This window comes from Hylobates moloch, unplaced genomic scaffold (genome assembly GCF_009828535.3).
Source record: "Hylobates moloch isolate HMO894 unplaced genomic scaffold, HMol_V3 SCAFFOLD_24, whole genome shotgun sequence".
In the NCBI taxonomy this organism is placed as follows: domain Eukaryota; kingdom Metazoa; phylum Chordata; class Mammalia; order Primates; family Hylobatidae; genus Hylobates; species Hylobates moloch.
In genome coordinates, this window is record NW_026652299.1 from 519543 (window position 1) to 537657 (window position 18115).

At 57.7% G+C, this 18115-nt stretch overlaps 1 protein-coding gene across 6 annotated transcripts in view; it reads right to left on the bottom strand.

Annotated features, from left to right (window-relative positions):
* Positions 1 to 1776: 1776 nt before the first annotated feature.
* PRKAR1B (protein kinase cAMP-dependent type I regulatory subunit beta) overlaps positions 1777 to 18115 on the bottom strand; it is a 171458-nt gene continuing 155119 nt past the window's right edge. For all 6 annotated transcript variants that reach the window (XM_032145957.2, XM_058434435.1, XM_032145956.2 and 3 more), the window contains 2 exons: positions 3888 to 3969; positions 1777 to 3176 (listed from right to left, as the gene is read on the bottom strand). In XM_032145957.2, coding sequence (XP_032001848.1) covers positions 3004 to 3176; positions 3888 to 3969 — 255 coding nt within the window. In that variant the 3' untranslated portion in view covers positions 1777 to 3003. The remainder of the gene's footprint in view (positions 3177 to 3887; positions 3970 to 18115) is intronic.

Here is an 18115-nt window from a genome sequence, read left to right on the forward strand (position 1 = left end):
TTATAGCCACACCGCCTCCTCCTCAACTGCTGGCCCCATTTTGGCATCCGCAGAATGTCGTGTAAACGGAATTGTAGAGTCACAGCTTCTTTCCCTCAGCATCGTTCTCTGACAATTCCATACCGGTTGCTGGGCACACCGCCAGTTCCCTTTCAGTGCGGAGTAGCATTTCGGAGCATGGATGTACCACGATTTGTTCCCCCCGCTGAAGGATGCCACGGTTGGTTCCAGCTTGAGGCTCTCTGAGTCAAGCTGCTGTGTTCATGAGTGTGCGGGTCTGTGTCTTCACTCTCTGGGATAAATGCCCAAGGATGCCATGTGATGTGTTGTATGGTAATTGCATACTTAGTTTGGATTTTTGTGTTGTTAAGAAACTACAAGCTATTTTCCAGAGTGACTGCCCCACCTTACGTTCCCACAAGCAATGTCTGGGCGATTCTGTTTCTCTACAGGACAGACTGCTGCCATTTTTTCTTTTTTTTTTTTAGGCGGAGTCTCACTCTGTTACCCAGGCTGGAGAGCAGAGGCACAATCTCGGCTCACTGCAACCTCCGCCTCCTGGGTTCAAGCGATTTTCCTGACTCAGCCTCCCAAGTAGCTGGGATTACAGGCGCCCGCCACCACACCTGGCTAATTTTTTTGTATTTTTAGTAGAGACGGGGTTTCACCATATTGGCCAGGCTGGTTTCGAACTCCTGACCTTGTGATCCACCTGCCTCGGCCTCCCAAAGTGCTGGGATTACAGGCGTGAGCCGCCGCGCCTGGCCATGTTTTGAAAGTTCTTTAACGATTCTAGGTATTGGTCTTCTCCGCAATACACATGGTTTGAAAATCTCTTCTCCCAGTCCGTGGTTCGTATTTTTTTCATCTTCTTCACAAGGTTTGTTGCAGGCACCAGTTTTTAATTTTGATGAATTCCAATTTATCAAATCTCCCTTTCGTGGACCGGTGTCAAGTCTAAGAGTAATTTCCCTATAGTTTTATATTTAAGTCTGTGATCCATTTTGAGTTAATTTTTTGCATAAGGTGTGAGACTTGGGTCAAAGTTCCTCTGTGTTTGACCTGTGGATGTCAGAGCCCGAATCTCCCAAAGTTTCTCTCCTGCAACCCTTAGTTTATTCACTGTTGTTTATTTATTGAAATATTTCCTGCAGGCCTACTCAGTGCCCAGCCTGCGAGAGATCCCGGGGGCCTGAGGTGCATGAGTGAGCTGTGCCTGCCCTTGGACCCCGAGTTTACCGTCCCATCCAGAGGTCCAGGGCACCCTGGCCCTGGACACACCCTGACACCTCCCAGGGCAGCCTTGGAATCTGGGTGTCCACGTCAGGGCTCACGAAACAGCCACAAGGAACAGAGCCACCCGGGACCATGGCGGGACGTGGACCCTCGAAGTGCAGAGACAGAGAGCTGGGCCCTGTCCACTTGGCCACCCCGGGACACGGTGGTGGGCAGCACGGACCCTCCTGTGTACTGACAACACTGAAAGGGGAACGTCTGGATACACAGGGCTACAGAGGGTGGACGGGTGGCTCCTCAGGCTAGAAGCCGGAGCTGTTGTGTAATGGGTGCAGTTTCCGTTTGGGAAGATGAAAGGGCTGGACGTGGACAGTGGTGATGGCTGCACTGAGGTGTGGATAACGCCACTGCACTGCACACTTAAAAGTGGTTAAAATGGTAACTTTTGTGTTATCTGTATTTTACCACCATAAAAAAAAGAAAAAAAAAACCCTTATCTACAAAAGACTTCAGACCAAGGCCTCGCGAGCCGGGAAGAGGTACTTCATTGCACATTTAATGGTTCATGCAGCATTCAGAGCAGAGATAAGGGGGGGAGGGCTCACAGGTCCACAGGGACATCACAGGCACAGGTAGGACACGGCGACGTGGCCGGGGCTGGGCGGGGAGGGGGCCCCACGCATCGTAACCACCAGCAGGGGAGGGGCTGCAACAAGCAGCCTCGGACCAAGGACAGCCTCCCCGGGACACACAGGATGGGAGCAACATCGGGTGAACTGCATGGTCTCAGTTGTCTTTCGGGGCACCCAGGAGCCCCCTGGGAAGCTTCTCTGCACTGGCCTCACCCCTTCGGGCCTGGCTGGCTCACGTCATCACTGCGGGACCCAAGACACATTTAAGGGACAGGTCGGTTGAGCGGGTCGGGGTGTGTGGGGCCCGCAGCTGGCCTGACTTCTGTTTTTCCCTAACATCAACTTGCCCTGGGTGGACTTTCTAAGGAAGGTGAGGACAGCCTGCTGGAGTCCCGCCAGCCCCTCCCAACGGAACTTCGAGCCCGGCCCCCCTACCGGGGTCCACCTGCGGCCGCGGCCCTGGCTCCCAAGGCAGGAGCCCTGTGTGTCTTGGCGCCCGGCTTCCTGTCCAGTTAGAGGCAAGATCAATCTCATAGCCCAGAGACGCTCCCACTCCGGCATCTGCAGCAGGCCCCCTGGGGAGGTGGGGGTGCGGCGGGGTGCAGTGGGGCGGGCAGGGGTACACATTTGCGGGAGGGGCCTTGACTTCTTCAGTCTCGACTCCCTGCTCTCAGCCTCATCTCCCCTGGGGGCAGCCCCTTTCGATACACTCTGGCCCACACTCAGACCTCAATCTGGGGGACCTGACCTCACAGGGTCGCCAGGCCCCAGGGGCAACATCCTGGCCTGGTTCTGGGGAGGACCGATCCTCAACCATCTCCAGGAGACTGGCAGGGGTGGGGTGGGCCCCCCAGGACAAGCCCGCAGAGGTGGCCGGGGAGGCGTGTGGGGAGGAAGCTGGCCTGTCCCTTCCTTGATCTTGGGATGCGTTTTGTCCGCTTGTCCTTTGATTTGGAAATGCACAAGGTGATCATTTATTCCAAAAAGTGAGTCCGGGGAAGGGGCAGTCCTCACGCTGCCGGGACCCAGCCCCACCCGGCCCACACCTCACACAGCAGCTCCTGGGCCCCCAACACAGACGAGCACGGCACGGCCACCACACTGGGGAGCTGGGGCTGCAGGGCGGGAGCTGCGCTCAGACGGTGAGGGAGATGAAGCTGTTGTAACGCTGAATGTTCCTCTTGAGGATCTCAGAGCAGGGCCCCAGCACACGCTCAAAGCGGGGCCGGTCCAGCTTCACACACTTGAGGGGCCCCCGGGCCACGACGGTGGCCGCCCGGGGCCGGTTCAGCAGCAGCGCAATCTCCCCTGGGGGGTGAAGAGAGAGGTCAGGGCCTGGCCTGCGGGCCTGGGGGTCCTGAGGCCGCAGCAGGGAAAGGTTATGCCCAGGACCCTGGAAGCAGCTCCCTTTCAAGGATAGGATGTGCCAGGCACATGTGAATTTCAAACAAACTTGTAGCCTAAGTACAGCCCGAGAACTATTTGGGATATACTTATGCTAATGAATTGTTTATTATCCGAAATTCACGTTCAGCTAGGCATTGTCCTGAACTTTTTTGGGCAATCCTGCAGGAATGCCCAGGTATGCCCAGGCCTCCCTCAGGACCCCAACCCCCACAGGCCTCCCTCAGGACCCCAACCCCCAGCTGCAGGAATGCCCAGGTGTGCCCAGGCCTCCCTCAAGCCCACCCACCCCCAGCTGCGGGAAAGCTGGTGGCTGATGGCTACACTGTGCCCCCTCATCCCAGAAGCAGGAGGCTGCCTTCCGCAAGGTCATGCCTTCTGGGGGACCCCACATCCAGGGCTGGTTGCTCCTGGGGACCCAAGTCTGGCCCTGGGACCTCAGTTTGGGGGAACAGGACTGAGCCTTCTTCTGTTGCAGCCACACTGGGGCTCAGCCAAGCCCCCCTACAAGGCCCCAGGGAAGCCCCCCAGCAGCTCCTCACCTCCAGGCTCTTCCCAGGACCCCAAATGAGACGGCCACAGCCGTGCAAGGGAGGGGACGCCCACTGGACTCACCAAAGTAGTCAGAGGGTCCGAGGCGCCCCACCTCCACGTACTCCTCGTTGGGGGACCGGCGCTGCAGCACGGACGCAGTGCCCTGCAGGTGGAGGTGGAGGGACGTGAGTGCCAGCCAGGTGGGTGCAGGGTGGGACGTACATGAGGGGTCACCACCCAAACCCCCACCTCCCACCCACGTCCTTCCCCGGAGCCACTGCCACCACCACATCCAATGCTGCTGCTTCTCCCGTTCCCAGCACCTGCAACCAGGGCGTCTGAGCACCGTGGGACCTGCTCAGAGACCACCGTCCGGCCTGGCCCAGCTCCCACTTTTGTTCAGGCACACAGACAGCTCCTCGAAATGGAACTCATCGGCCTCCCGCACCTTTGCCGAGGCGAGTGGAGGAGCCAGGAGGGGACTTTGTCACAGGGCTGCCGGGCTCCAAGCTGACCTTGGATCAACTCTCAAGGACTGGGAGCTCGTCCAGGCATCCCGGCCTCCCCAGGGGAAGGGGGGGACGCTGTCTCAGGGTCACACGCCCACTAAGCACCCTCCTGACCCCCGACATGGGGAAGTGGGGAGGGGTCTGCGGGTTGCCCAGATCAATGATTAACACGGAGGCCGTGGGCAGAATATCACAGGGCACCACCGCAGGACGTGCTACCCACAGATCCAGCCTGCGGACGGCGGGGCTGGGGTAGCTGAATGTCCCCTGGACTCTGGTCCCTCCAGGGCCCCAGGTGTGGAAACCGTGGCCTGGCACAGGGAGAGTGTGGGCTGTGTGGCCAGACGGGGCTGCCGTGTCACTGTCCCACCCAAGACTCCACCTGCCGGGAACCTAGGAATCTTCCCGGGACACCTAGAGCCACTGTGAAGACACACTAGAGAGGCTTCCTCTGAACAGCCGGAGAAACGGTCTGTCCTCAACACCAAACGCCCCCAGCAGGTGCTGAATGTAGCTCTGTCGCCGGCCCTGCACGCCGTCGGCCTCAGACACTTCCCAAATTCCACTCTGAGCAGCTCTCTCAGCAGCACGCTCTGACCCGTCCCTAGTCCCTGGAGGCAGGGCCCTGCGTCTACTGCAGAAATGCACCTGCGTGAGGAATGTCCCCATCCCATTTCACAGCCGGGGAAGCTGAGGCCCAGGAAGGTGGCAGCACCTGCAGCCTGGCCCTCCAGGGTCCAGAGACGGCACCATCCGGGTACCCAGGGATCACATCCCCACAGCCCCAGCCGGCCTGGCAGACGGCAGCCTTCTCAGAGCAGCCGCTCGTGGAGAACACACAGTTCATTTCAAGGTGGGCTCTGTTCACCCTGGCTCACCCAGACCCAGCCTCATCAAATGCCAGCCAGGCTGTGCCTGGGTTAATGAGTAACTCCCCACCTCATCACGGTCTGGGAGAGATGTGGGTCAGGAGACCCTGCTGGTGCCCGCCATGCCTGGAATCTCCAGGCACCAACTGGCAGCCCCTCTGAGAGCCAGACCCCCGCCCTGGCCCCTGATCCGGCCGTGGGGCCACTCGGCTCCCAGGCCTCTGCCGTGTTTATGAATCCAGCTGATGGATGAGCAGGACGTGTAAACAACAGACCGGGTGGCCGAGTGCCGCCACCGTGGGCAGGGGGAGACAGGGAGCGTGCCCTCAGCCGGGTGCCCACAGAATCAGACCCCGGGCACTGGAGAGAGGGGAGACTCCGTGGGCCCCACCCATAGAAACAGCTCCCAGCCCTCCTCCCGGTCCTGGCTCAGGCCAGTCCCGGGCACAGCTCTGGGCTCTGAGGCTCATGCAGGGGCAGATGGCAGAGGGTGAAACTCGTGGGCTCTGAAGCCACCGGTCCCAGCCTTCCCACAGGTGAGAACTCTCTGCTTCCTGGTCTTCGCAGCTGTGGCCACTCTGAGAATTCCCGCACAGGAAAGCCACTGTGAGCAGCGTTGTCTGGACAGCCCATCATGCTGACCTTTGCAGACAGACGTCATTGATGCGCCCTTTGTGGCCATTTTTAACAGCTTTCTGTTTTACAGCTGGGATTATTTTCCTCTCTCAGAATCCAGGCGATGAGCCTGACGGCCTCTGGTTCACAGGATTACTTGGTGACACCTGGGTGTGGAGCAATGTTCAGGTGCTTTTGACCCCAAATAGCGGAAAACCCAAACTGAGGCTGCTAAGGTCTAATAAAGACCATGTATCCCACAGAGCCAGATAGGGGAGGCCACAGATCCCACAGAGCCAGATAGGGGAGGCCACGGATCCCACAGAGCCGGAAGATAGGGGAGGCCACGGATCCCACAGAGCCGGAAGATAGGGGAGGCCACGGATCCCACAGAGCCAGAAGATGGGGAGGCCACGGATCCCACAGAGCCGGAAGATAGGGGAGGCCACGGATCCCACAGAGCCAGATAGGGGAGGCCACGGATCCCACAGAGCCAGATAGGGGAGGCCACGGATCCCACAGAGCCGGAAGATAGGGGAGGGTTCCCAGGCCCATTCCGTGGCTCGGAGGCAGCAGGGACCCAGTCTTGCTCTTGCCTCCTGCTCTGGGACCTCGGGGAGGTGCAAGGTCCTCAATCAGGTCCCTCATGGTGGCACAGAGGCTGCCATGGCTCTGGAGTCACCACAGGCCACACCCACACCATCAGCAGAAAGAACCTGCCTCTTTCTCCTGCACTTCTCTCCTCAGCAGTGAGAAACCCTTCCAGAAACTCCTGGAAACATCCCCTCACTGCTCATTGGCCAGAGAGGGTCTCACACTTGCCCTAAACCAGTTGCTGGAGAATATGACCTGTGGGACAGGACGTGCCCCGCTCTGGGGAGGGGCTGAGGACTGGGATTCTGCCAGCAAGGAAGAGGCAGGGATGTGTCCGGGGAGCCCCCACGGGGCTGCTGTGCCGACTGCTCCCAGACATGCCATGCTTTGTCACTCGTCATGCTGTCTGGATACAAGAGCACACTGGCCGTGCTCGGGGGTCTCCGGAAGCCGGTTCTAAGTGGCGGCATCTCCTAGAGGCCATTTGGAAATCGGCGGCATAATTACCACACGGATGACTTTTTTAACTGGGGGAATTCTCACTCTTCACACGCCCTGATAGGAAAGGATGCACGGGTACCTTCAGGCTGGACCCTTCTCTGAGGCTCTGGAGAGATGTGGTTTGTAAACCTCTGCTGTCTTCCCCTCCAGCCCGGCCAGGGAGGGACCGACCACTGTCTGGGCAGCTGCTGCACCCCAGACCTTCACATGCCCCCTCTTTCAGGGCCCCAGCATGTTGTGGGGGGCACGAATTTCTCCGCTTCGCAGATGGAAGCCCAGAGAGGTTAAGCAACTTGGCCAAGGCCACACAGCCAGAGTCCCGCGACCTCCACAAGCAGATGACGTGCAGCCCTACCCGAAGGCCGCAGTCACCCATGGTGGTGGCCAGCACACCTGGCTCACAGACCCTGTTGCAGGAGGGGTGCTGCGGATTGGCAGAGGGGAGCCTGGGAGGCAGACCCAGGCAGCGTGGGCTTGCAGCCAGGCCCCCCACCTCGATGCACACCCGGGTGCCCCCGCTCCGGGGACTCAGCCACGTACAAGCCGTCTTCATCCCTCCTGTGCTCATCCCAGCAGTGCGGGCCCCTCCAGGCCCCTGTCTCCCTCTTGCATATGCCCCGGGAGTGGCCAGCACGAATTTTGCTTCAAGGACGCTCGGCTCCTGGCTGTCTCCAAGCTCCCAGGCCCCCCCAGGCCCCCCTGCACCCCTGAAACCTTTGTGAGAACCACCATGAAGCCCCTGACCAGAGCACGGCTCGGGTGGCGGCATTTGTGCTTCCCACCAAGAGTAACTGGACGCCCACCACGTGCCGGGCACCGTTTTAGGCCACGGAGGAAACTTCTGGAAACCAACCCCTCAGAGGCACCCCAGAAGCCACCAAAGCAAACCCGCCCGCCCCACCCCAGTCACCCCCAAACACAGCTTCGAGTTTCCGCTGGGGCGTGGGTTTGCCTGATGTGAATGCAACCCTGCAACGGGCAGCCTTTGGATGATTAGAAGGGCCTCTGGGGACGTCCAGGAACACAGTCACAAAAAGGGGTTAAACGCGTCAATAACGCAGAACAATCTTCCGAACGGAGTCATTCTGCTTTTGGAATTTGTATTCTTGGGAGTCACTGCCGAGACGGCCGGCAGGGGCCCCACTGGTGAGGCGAAGGTCCCCGAGGCGTCCGTGTTCATCCCTCCCGGAAGGGGCTGCAGCGCGGCTGGATGGGAGGGGCCGAGGCCAGAGGAAGGTGTTTGGTGCCCGAGGATCAGGAACGGTTCCCTGAGCGCCTCTGGCACGTCGACCCCCTGCCTTTAAGGTCAAGTTCATCCTTTCACCTTCTCCAAACACGCCCCAGTAGAGCTGTGTCTTGAGCTCAGACGCCATGTTTCCGGAATGGAGAGGGGGACGCTGCCTCTGTCCCTGGGGCTGGGAAAGTCTGGGTCATAAAAGACACAGGTGCCTCCCCCGGCTCCCAGGATACTGAAGGGTCCCCACGCAAAGCTAGCAAGTTCGCGTGAACTAAACACGGCCACTCAGCCGCCCCTTGCCCTCCCACAGCCGACCCCCACCTCTGACCACCCAGCTGCAGAGAACCAGGTGCAGCCCCTCCCACCCCTGGCCTGGGCTGGGCAGCTTCTGTTTCCAACCAGAGTCGGGGAGGAACTGGGAGGAGGGGAGCACAGTCTCCTCAGCAGTCTGGTGGCCACGGGACTCCCTCCTCCTGCCCTTCCATCTCCACCAGGATCAGCAGCCAAGGAGGGAAAGAGGCAGGACCCTCAGAGCCCAGCAGACCTGGGTTCAAATCCCTTCCCCACATCTCAGCCACGTGACACCCATGGCCAGGCCCCTGGTGGAGCCACGAGTCGGGAGGGCCACGCGGGACACACACTCGCCCACTTGACACACATGACCATCGCTTCTCAAGAAAGGGAGACATTTCTCTGTTCTTTCCACCGCACTGTTGCAGGGACTGTTTGTTACGGCAGCTCGGCCTTTCCCCCTAGCTGATACACCGCCCTGCACACTGACGGTGGTGACGGTCCCCGTCCTGTGCCTGCCCACCCGTGGACATCTGTGCCAGACACCTGAGTCCGAGGGCAGAAAGACAGGGAACAGCAGAGGAAGGAGAAACAGGATGGCCACGGACCAGGAGGGGCAGGGGTGCCGACCTCCAGCTGGCAGAATCCAGCACTCCCACGACATGGGCAGCTGCCGCAACCACCACGTGCCCTCAGTTTCTGGGAGGTCCAGCTTGAGACGCACCACAGTCTCTCAAGCTGTCGAAAGCTCTGGAAACAGACGCTCCTGTCCAACTCCACTTCCCAGACTGCCGTGAGGCAGCACAGACGCTCTCAGGAGGATTCAGAGTCTGGGTTTTTTTGGGCTGGAAAAACATGCTTTTGCCAAAACTCTAGGTCATACTCCCCAAATTTTCTCACTATTGATTCTAACCCGACTCTAAAAATAACCCAGTGGCACAAACCTGGGAGGAGACACCGCAGAACGTCCTGCCCTGGCCGTTTTGTCTGCAGCAGGGGAATCACAAAGGATTCATTTTCCTTGCAACTATTTTGATTTTTTAAAATTTCCTGCAAAATCAGGTCAGACATGGTGGCTCACGCCTGTAATCCCAGCACTTTGGGACGCCGAGGTGGGAGGACAGCTTGAGGCCAGGAGTTTGAGACCAGCCTGGGCAACATAGTGAGACCCCATCTCTTAAAAAAAAAACAAGAAAAAAACCACAAAAATGCTGGGGTGTGCTGGCACGTGCCTGTGGTCCCAGCTACTCAGGAGGCTGAGGTGCGAGGATGGCTTGAGCCCAGGAGGTGGAGGCTGCAGTGAGCCATGACTGTACCACTGCACTCCAGCCTGGGTGACAGAGCGAGACCCTGTCTCAGGAAAAAAAAAAAAAGAGAGAGAGAGAAAAAAAAAAGAAAGGGAGGAGGAGGAAGAGGAGAAGGAAATAATAAGACTAAAATTTCCTATAAAATCAAAACCGAAATCAACTTTTTGATTTTCTACAATGGGCAGGTATGACTTTGATCAGAAGGAAAACCAGGCCGGGCGTGGTGGCTCACTCCTATAATCCCAGCATTTTGGGAGACCGAGGCAGGCGGATCACCTGAGGTCAGTAGTTCTAGGCCAGCCTGGCCAACATGGTGAAACCCCATCTCTACTAAAAATACAAAAATTAGCCGGGCATGGTGGTGTGCGCTTGTAATCCCAGCTACTGGGGAGGCTGAGGCAGGAGGATTGAATGAACCCGAGAGGTGGAGGTTGCAGTGAGCTGAGATCACACCACTGCACTCCAGCCTGGGCAACAAGAGCGAAAGTCCATCTCAAAAAACAAAAAAAAAAAAAAAAAAAAAAAAGAAGGAAAACCATCCAAGGTCTTACCATCAGCCCCCTTGGAAGGGGCCTCGGTTTCCTGTCCCTTGTCACAGCCCCCCTCGCCCAGCCATGAGCCTCCAACGCTTCGGCTCAGAGGTCAATCGGATCACAGAACTGGGGGCAGACGGGGAGACAGGGTCCCTCCCCTTGGATCCTGTGCTCCAGGGAGAACCCAGTGCCACAGGCGTGGACGGCGGCCCTGTCCCGCAGACACAGACCATCTGCCTTCCTCGGAGCTGCCCATGCATCTCCCTTTTGTTTATTCTTCCAGGCACGCCTTCAGTCACTTGTCTACTGCATTAGGGCTGGGACTACGGCCGTGAACGAGGGGCCCACATCCCTGCCTGGACCAGCACCCGGCACCCGGAGGGGAGGCAGACGCAACCCAGAAGGCCACAGGTGCCTGACGCCAGGAGAGCCGAGAATCAGTTCAGGGGGCGGCCAGTGAAGGCCCAGCCACCAGCAAACTGGCCTCTGAGCTGAGACCTCAAGGGCAGGAGGAGCCAGCCGGAGCAGACCTGGGGGCCGCATCCCAGGCCAAGAGCGGGGCTGGTGTCATGGCTGGGAGAAGAGGGGGCAGGGCCAGGGCAGGGGCTCAGGGCAGTCAGCAGGGATCTGCTCGTCTCAGGGCTGGTGGTCGCATCTCCCCGTGCCTGGCAGAGCTCCACGTGGTCCAGGAACCGGTCCCCAATACAAGAGGACTCCGATCTGGGGCTGATGCCAGGCAGGCACCGGAGCCCAGGCCCGCTGTGCTCACAGTCCAGACCAGAGACCATCTGGACTCCGCCCAGGAAGAGACACGCAAGGAAGCCCATCTCTTCCTATGCGGGACGTCACACGCGGGTGCCGGCAGTGAGCGGAGTCCTGAGGCTCGCTGTGGAGTCAGGGAGACCAGGAAAAGGCACACACCTTGTGTGTGAAGTTCTACAAGAGGCAAATAGATTCATTTTATTTAAATAAATATTTTAGGCTGGGCACAGTGGCTCACACCTGTAATCCCAATACTTTGGGAGGCCAAGGAAGGAGGATTCCTTGAACCCAGGAGTTCAAGTTCAGCCTGGGCAACATGGCAAGACCCCATCTCTACACAAAGTAAATTAGCTGGACGTGGTGGTGCCTGTGGTCCCAGCTACTCAGGAGGCTGAGGCAGGAGGATCACTGCAGCCCAGGAGCTGGAGACCAGCCTGGCTGGCAAAGCAAGACTGTCTCTAATAATGACATGCTTGGGCCGTGTCCCCACCCAAATCTCATCTTGAATTGTAGCTCCCATAATCCCCACGTGTTGTGGGAGGGACCCAGGGGGCGGTAACTGAATCATGGCAGGGGGTGACGGTTTTATAAGAGGCTTTCCCCGCTTTGCTCAGCTTTCATTCTCTTTCCTGCTGCCCTGTGAAGAGGTACCTGAGACCTCCCCAGCCCGGCAGAATCACAAGCGATTAAACCTCTTTTCTTTTTTTTTTTTTTTTTTTCCCATAATTTTTTTTTTATTATACTTTAGGGTTTTAGGGTACATGTACACAATGTGCAGGTTTGTTACATATGTATCCATGTGCCATGTTGATTTCCTGCACCCATTAACTCATCATTTAGCATTAGGTGTATCTCCTAATGCTGTCCCTCCCAAACCTCTTTTCTTTATAAATTACCCAGTCTCGGGCATTTCTTCAAAGCAGTGTGAGAATGAACTAATACAAATAATAACAATAATAATAGTAAATATGTTTTAAAAGAAATTTAGTATCACTACCATAAATGGAAACTGCTATCACTTTCCATAAATTAAAAAGTAACTAAAAGATCAAGCACAGCTGGAAAGGTTGTTCAACGCACGAGCTTAACCCAGGCTTCCCCCGACCTGACCAGGAACAAACAGGACTGAGCAGGCTCCTGTCCTGCACCTTAGGCCACATCATCAGCACCAAAATTGGGCTGCAAACCAAGGGTCGAAGAGTCTGGGTCCAGCCCCCAGCTCTGCAATGCACCAGCCAGTCTCAGGCGAGGCCCGTAACTTCTCCAGCCTCAGCTGCCTCATCTGTTAAATGGGACAACGCCAACCAATGTTACAGAGCGGCGGTGAGGCCAAATTACCCCAGCTCCAGGAGTTCCAGCACGTCAAATGAGACAGTCATCATGAGGGTGGCGACCGTGAGTGAACGTAAGAGTGGACAGACACCAAATGCCTTCTCAGGGCCACGGGGGCCACGAAATGCTCCTCCCTCCAGTGAGACTCCTCGGAGCCTGGAAAATTCAGGCTCACTCCAGTGTCTTTACGTTTCCTGTGCACACATTGCCTGCCTGTGTGCTTCTGGACTTAGGCAGAAGCAGAATCTTATACATATGCACACACATGCACACACACACAGCTGTGCACACACATTGGTACATGCATACATACATGCACACACCCCACACACACATGTAAACACAAGCACAGGTGCACACACACCTGTGCATACATGCACACACAGATACCTGTGCACAAAAGCACATGCCTATGCACACACACCTGTGCACACACACCTTTGCACACATGCACACACACCTGTGCACACACACCTAGGCACAAACACACAGGCACACACAGGCGCACACACACAGGCACACACACCTGTGCGCACACACACACACATCCACACAGAGGATGGAACCAGCCCCTGCCTCTAAAGCACTCCCAGGTGCTCTGTGATTTCTCCTGAATAAACAAACCTCACGGATGCATTTTTATGTTTTTTTTAAGCAATCGTTGCAATAACTTTTTTCCACATGCAAGGCAATTTCACTTGAAGCTCCCTTCCACCCGAATCCCTTTCTGCTCCCTCGGGCCGTGACTCCTCGGAGCGTTCCTGAGCTGCGTGCGGGCTCCGGGTGTCTTGGAGGTGGCCGAGCTGCTCTCCGATGTTTGCTTCGGGAGCCTGAGCCACTTCCCTGCGATCGTCCCCGGCCTGCTCCTCAGGCCCGGCCAGCCGAGACGGAATTGATGTACGTCACACACCCTGGGCTGCAAACTGTCCTCGGAACAACAGCGAAAACACACTTCAGCGGGTGAGCCGCCCAAGGTCAGCTCCTGTGCCAGCGTTTAATGGATCATCCATGAGGTCTGGGACCCGGCAAAGGCACGGCCCAGCAGCTTCCGTGGGAAAACAAGCCGTCCCCACGGACGTCGGCGCCAGGGCTTGGGGTGGGAACAGGTGCAGGGCTGTGCCCGCCCCCGCCTGCATGCCAGAGTGAGGCAGCCCTGGCCCCGTGTGAGTCGAGCCTTTCCTTCTGCAAACCCAGTTATTCCCTTGGTTCTCTCTGCAGCCAGGCACTGTCCGTCCCGGGACCCACGCGGCTGTCATGGAAGCTCCGGTGGGTGCTTCTGGCGCGGCCGGTGGGGGCGAGATGCCTATGGCTGTGCCAGCTCCCACGGTTAGGTGAGAAGCATGAAGGAAAGGGGCATGTGGCTGCCCAGGCCCTGCCCTCAATGCCATTCCGTGGCCCAGTTACTCCCTGCCATCTGTGTGGGAGTCTCTGCAGGTTCCAGGGAACCAGGGCGAGCACAGGCCCTGGGCTACAGAGGCTCCTGCTGCCTGCCAGGCGGGGAGGTGGGGGCAGCCATTCCTGCTCCAGCCCCAGGCACCTCTCAGGGTGGGTGGGAGAGCTCACTGCCTGTCACAGCCCTGCCTGAGGTTCGTGTGGCTTCAACCCCAAGCATCCGAGTGAGGGCCCTGTCGCCTCCAGCTCCACAGGCCCAGCCCAACTCCTTGTCTGCCCGTTAGGCGTCTCTGTCCACAGGACTCTTCCCAGACGACGGCAGACACCTCCCTCGGCCTCACCTCCCAGCCAGGGGTCACCAGCACTGAGGATTCTGCCCCCTGCAGAGCCTGGAATGCGTCCCTTCCAGCCCTCTCCACCAGGCCTGCACCCATCACCTGCAGGTGGGCCCAGCCCTGGCCTCCAGGGCCTCTCACGCCCTTTCCTCCATCACTGCCCCTCCATCTGCCTGGTCACATCAGGTTCCAGAAAGACCTCTGAAAGGGTCTCTGTCACACACAGATCACAACCAACCTGCCCATCACAGCTTCGCGGCCAGCAGCATTTCATCATCCCTCCAGCTGTTCTCTTCCTCCTTGGATCTTCTTTGCAAGGCCATGGGGTCCATGCCCCCTAACCATGACTCCCCCCACCATGCTGACCCCCAGCCAGGATGTCCTGACCCAGCAGAGATGCCCAGATCCCAGCCGAGACGCCCAGACTCCAGCAGAGATGCCCTGACTCCAGTGGAGATGCCCAGACCCCAACCGAGATGCCCCAACCCCAGCCGAGATGCCCTGACCCCACCTGAGATGCCCTGACCCCACCTGAGATGCCCTGACCCCAGCCTGCCATTTCAGCCGTTGCTTTCTCAGCCAAGTCTCAATCTTTGGATGAACAGACATTGAGTCCTTCCAGGTACTGACCAGGGTGCTGGACACCAGAAACCTAACAGGTGCTGATGAAATCTCTACTGTGACTTCCCAGCAACCCCGACCCACCCACACACCAGCACCTCTCATCCCAGGAGAGCCTGGGCCCGGAATGGACACAGCTTCTGCTTCCTGGGATCAAATGTGCCCCCAGCTCTCCAGGCAGCCACCAGGGCAGGTGCAGCTGGGCAGGCACCTAGACCCAACCCAGAGCTGATGCCCCATGCCCTCGGCCCCCACCTGAGGGTCCTCTGAGAGCACCTGCCAGGTCAGGCTGCACATCCGCCCCAGGACCCCCTCCACGGGATACCCCAGTTTTCTTTTCCAATGAGCCTAAGAAGCCTCCACAGGCTGCCTCTGCAGACACCATTCCTTATGCCAGAAGGAAGAGGAAAGGAAGGGGTGCCACTGCTGAAAGCCCAGGCTGTGCGCTGTCCACTCAGCAGGCATCCAACAGCCCCCCGGCTTGGGTGGCCCAAGACCCACAATGTCCCAGCCCCAGGGGGCCCCAAGCTGCTTCAGCCTCTGCAACCTCTGCACGCTGGGTGTGTGTGTGCATGTGTGTGCATGTGTGAGTGTGTGCACAGGTGTGTGTATAGGTGTTATTGTGTGCACAGGTATGTGTATGCACTGATGCATGTGTGCATGTGTCTGTGTGGAGTATGTACGTGTGTGTGCTCAGGTGTGCATGCATGTCTGTGTGTATGTGTGCGCATGGGTCTGTGTGCACTGTGTATGTACGTGTGTGTGCTCAGGTGTGAATGCATGTCTGTATGTGTGCATGGGTATGTGTGTGTGCAAGTGTGTTAGCTGTTATGAGTATACATGTGTGAGTGTATGCACAGGTGTGGACGTGTGCAGGTGTCCATGTGTACACAGGTCAGTGTGCATGGGCGTGTGGACAGGCATGTGTGTCACTGTGGGGTGTGCATGGGTCAGGGTGTGCACAGGTATGCATGTGTGTGCACTATGTGTGTACGTGTGTGTGCACAGGTGTGCCTGTGTGTGTCCATGTGCGCATGGATTAGTGTGTGTGCATGGGTTGTGGGTGTGTATATGTGCATGTATGCGCACGTGTGCATGGGTTAGTATGTGCACTGGTGTGCGTGGGTGCACACTTGCTGATTATGTTCTAAAGAGGCAGAAAGCACTTTCGAGCCTGGCTCGGCTCCAGCCTCCTCCATTGACAATTCAGCAGCCCCCCTCTGCCTGCTCCCCACTTCCCATTCTGATCCTAGTGTTCCCAAAGGGTCTCCTCCCTCCCTGTTCAGTCTCCCCACAGAGACCATACCCCACGCAGCCACCACCCATCATTCTGGACCTGCCCCTCAGCCCAGTGGGCCCCTCTGGATCCAGCCAGAGCTGTGGCTCCTGGACACCCCTGTGGGAACCTGAGACTTGGAATCTGGATGGACGGGAGGTGGGGCCAGGATGGGACACATGCCGCTGCCCCCAGCGTCAGCCCATCCAGCCTCAGGCCTCCTCCCAGGTCCTCCCGTGGCTCCGTGGCCAGCCTCAACCTCCACCCTGGCTCCCTCTGGGAGGACTCTGTGTTCCCAGCAATCCTGGCCCTGTCTCTGTGGCTTGAAGCTTTCCACCACCTTCCAGGCAAGCCCACGTCCTCTCCATATGGGCAGTCACACACTCAGGTCCCTGCCCCACCACAGTCAGGCCCTCGACTCCAGCCACAGTGACACCTCCGTGCCTCTGCACACACTGTTCCCTCAGCCTGGAGGGCATTCCTGGGCCTCTTCCTGCAGCACCCCCAGAAACTGCCAAGGGCACCAGCACTGACTCCGGCAGTGCCCAGATGCATCTACAAATCCTCACAGCTCAGGGGAGGAGGGGATCTGCTGGCCAGGACCAACACACCCAGGGCCCGGGGCACTGGCCCCCGAAAGCGCTTCCAGAGTGAACTCCTGAGACGAGCACGTCAACTTCGGAGGGAGGAAGTGTTGCAGGCGGATGCCCCCCGACCTTGCATCTGGGAGGGGAGCCCAGGGGTATTTTTCCACCATCCTTGAGTAGAGATTTATTGAGCTGCCCATTCTGGGAGCCACTGTCTGGGAACCCAGGAGTGACAAGTGACAGGTGTTTGCATTCACCTGCCTGGCGACTTCCTGGGCTTCCACCCAAGGAGGGGTGATTTGAACTTGCTCAGCCAGGAGTGGAAGGAGGGTAAACCTAACCACATGCTTCACTTCATTCCTTCAGGGTTTCGCAGGAGACGGGAATAAGATCGGAATAATTCCAACAGAAGCTCCGATCATCCCTCATGGACCACACGCACTCTTGGACACTAAAGAGCAGGCTGGGGTCTGGGGCAGCCTTTAGGGGCTCTTGGGACCCCAAAGGTGTCCAGCTTGGATGTCTCCAGCAGCAGATCTTTCTGGAAATCTGGGACACCAAGAGGTAGCACAAATGCTGGTCTTACTACTAAGCAATGTGTCCCTCGGATCCGAAGGAAAGCAGGTGACCTGGGTGCAGCCACAGCCAGCTGCCACCTCCCTGGAGTCCCTCATGAAGCAATGCATTCAGGGCAGAATCCACTGCTGCCTCAGCCGCCTTTAAAGCCCAGGCCCAACACCGCGCAAGGCAGAATCCACTGCTGTCTCAGCTCCCTTCAAATCCCAGGCCCAACACCGCACCAGCTCCTTGGACACTGCCCGTCTGCCCAGGGAGAGTCTCGTGCTCAGAGAGGCTATAAATATAAGCCGGACAGCCAAGAGTTTCCGTCGCCAACCAGAAGAGCTCAGCAAAAGGTGAAATAAACATCCCATGGCTGCAAATTAATTGATTTTTATCTTGCCTGAATTGCTATTTAAAACTGGTCTGGTGATTGTGGGGAGTTTCTGAAGGACTCAGCAGGACGGGTGAGGCACATGGGACGTTTTCTGGGCCCCTGCGCAGCTGCGGTGCTTGACTGGGGTAGCTCAGGCTCCATGAGGGTCTGGACTTCAGACTCGGCTCAGCCAGGTGGCTGAGGACATGCTACCTCACTTCTCCAAGCCTCAGTTTCCCCACTGTAAAATAAAATAAACCTATCCAGAATCCACCAGGTTCTGGGGAGATTTAGGCAAGGATGTGAGTACCCCTGGAACACTGCCAGGGCTTTACCTCTGCAAAAGGCTGGGGGTTATCAGCTGGTGAGGTCTGAACTCATGGAATTTTCCTCTCCGTGCGTTTTCTCATCAGACATATTGGGAGGATAATGGTCATTACCTCAGAGACTCGTAAGGATTAAATAAGTTAAATATGGAAATGTTTGAGACAGAGTAAAAGCTAAAAAAGTGTTAGTCACCACCACTGCCACCCTTATCATTACCATTATCATCATCACCACCATCATCTTCACGATCACCATCATCACCATCCTCACCATCACCTTCATCATCA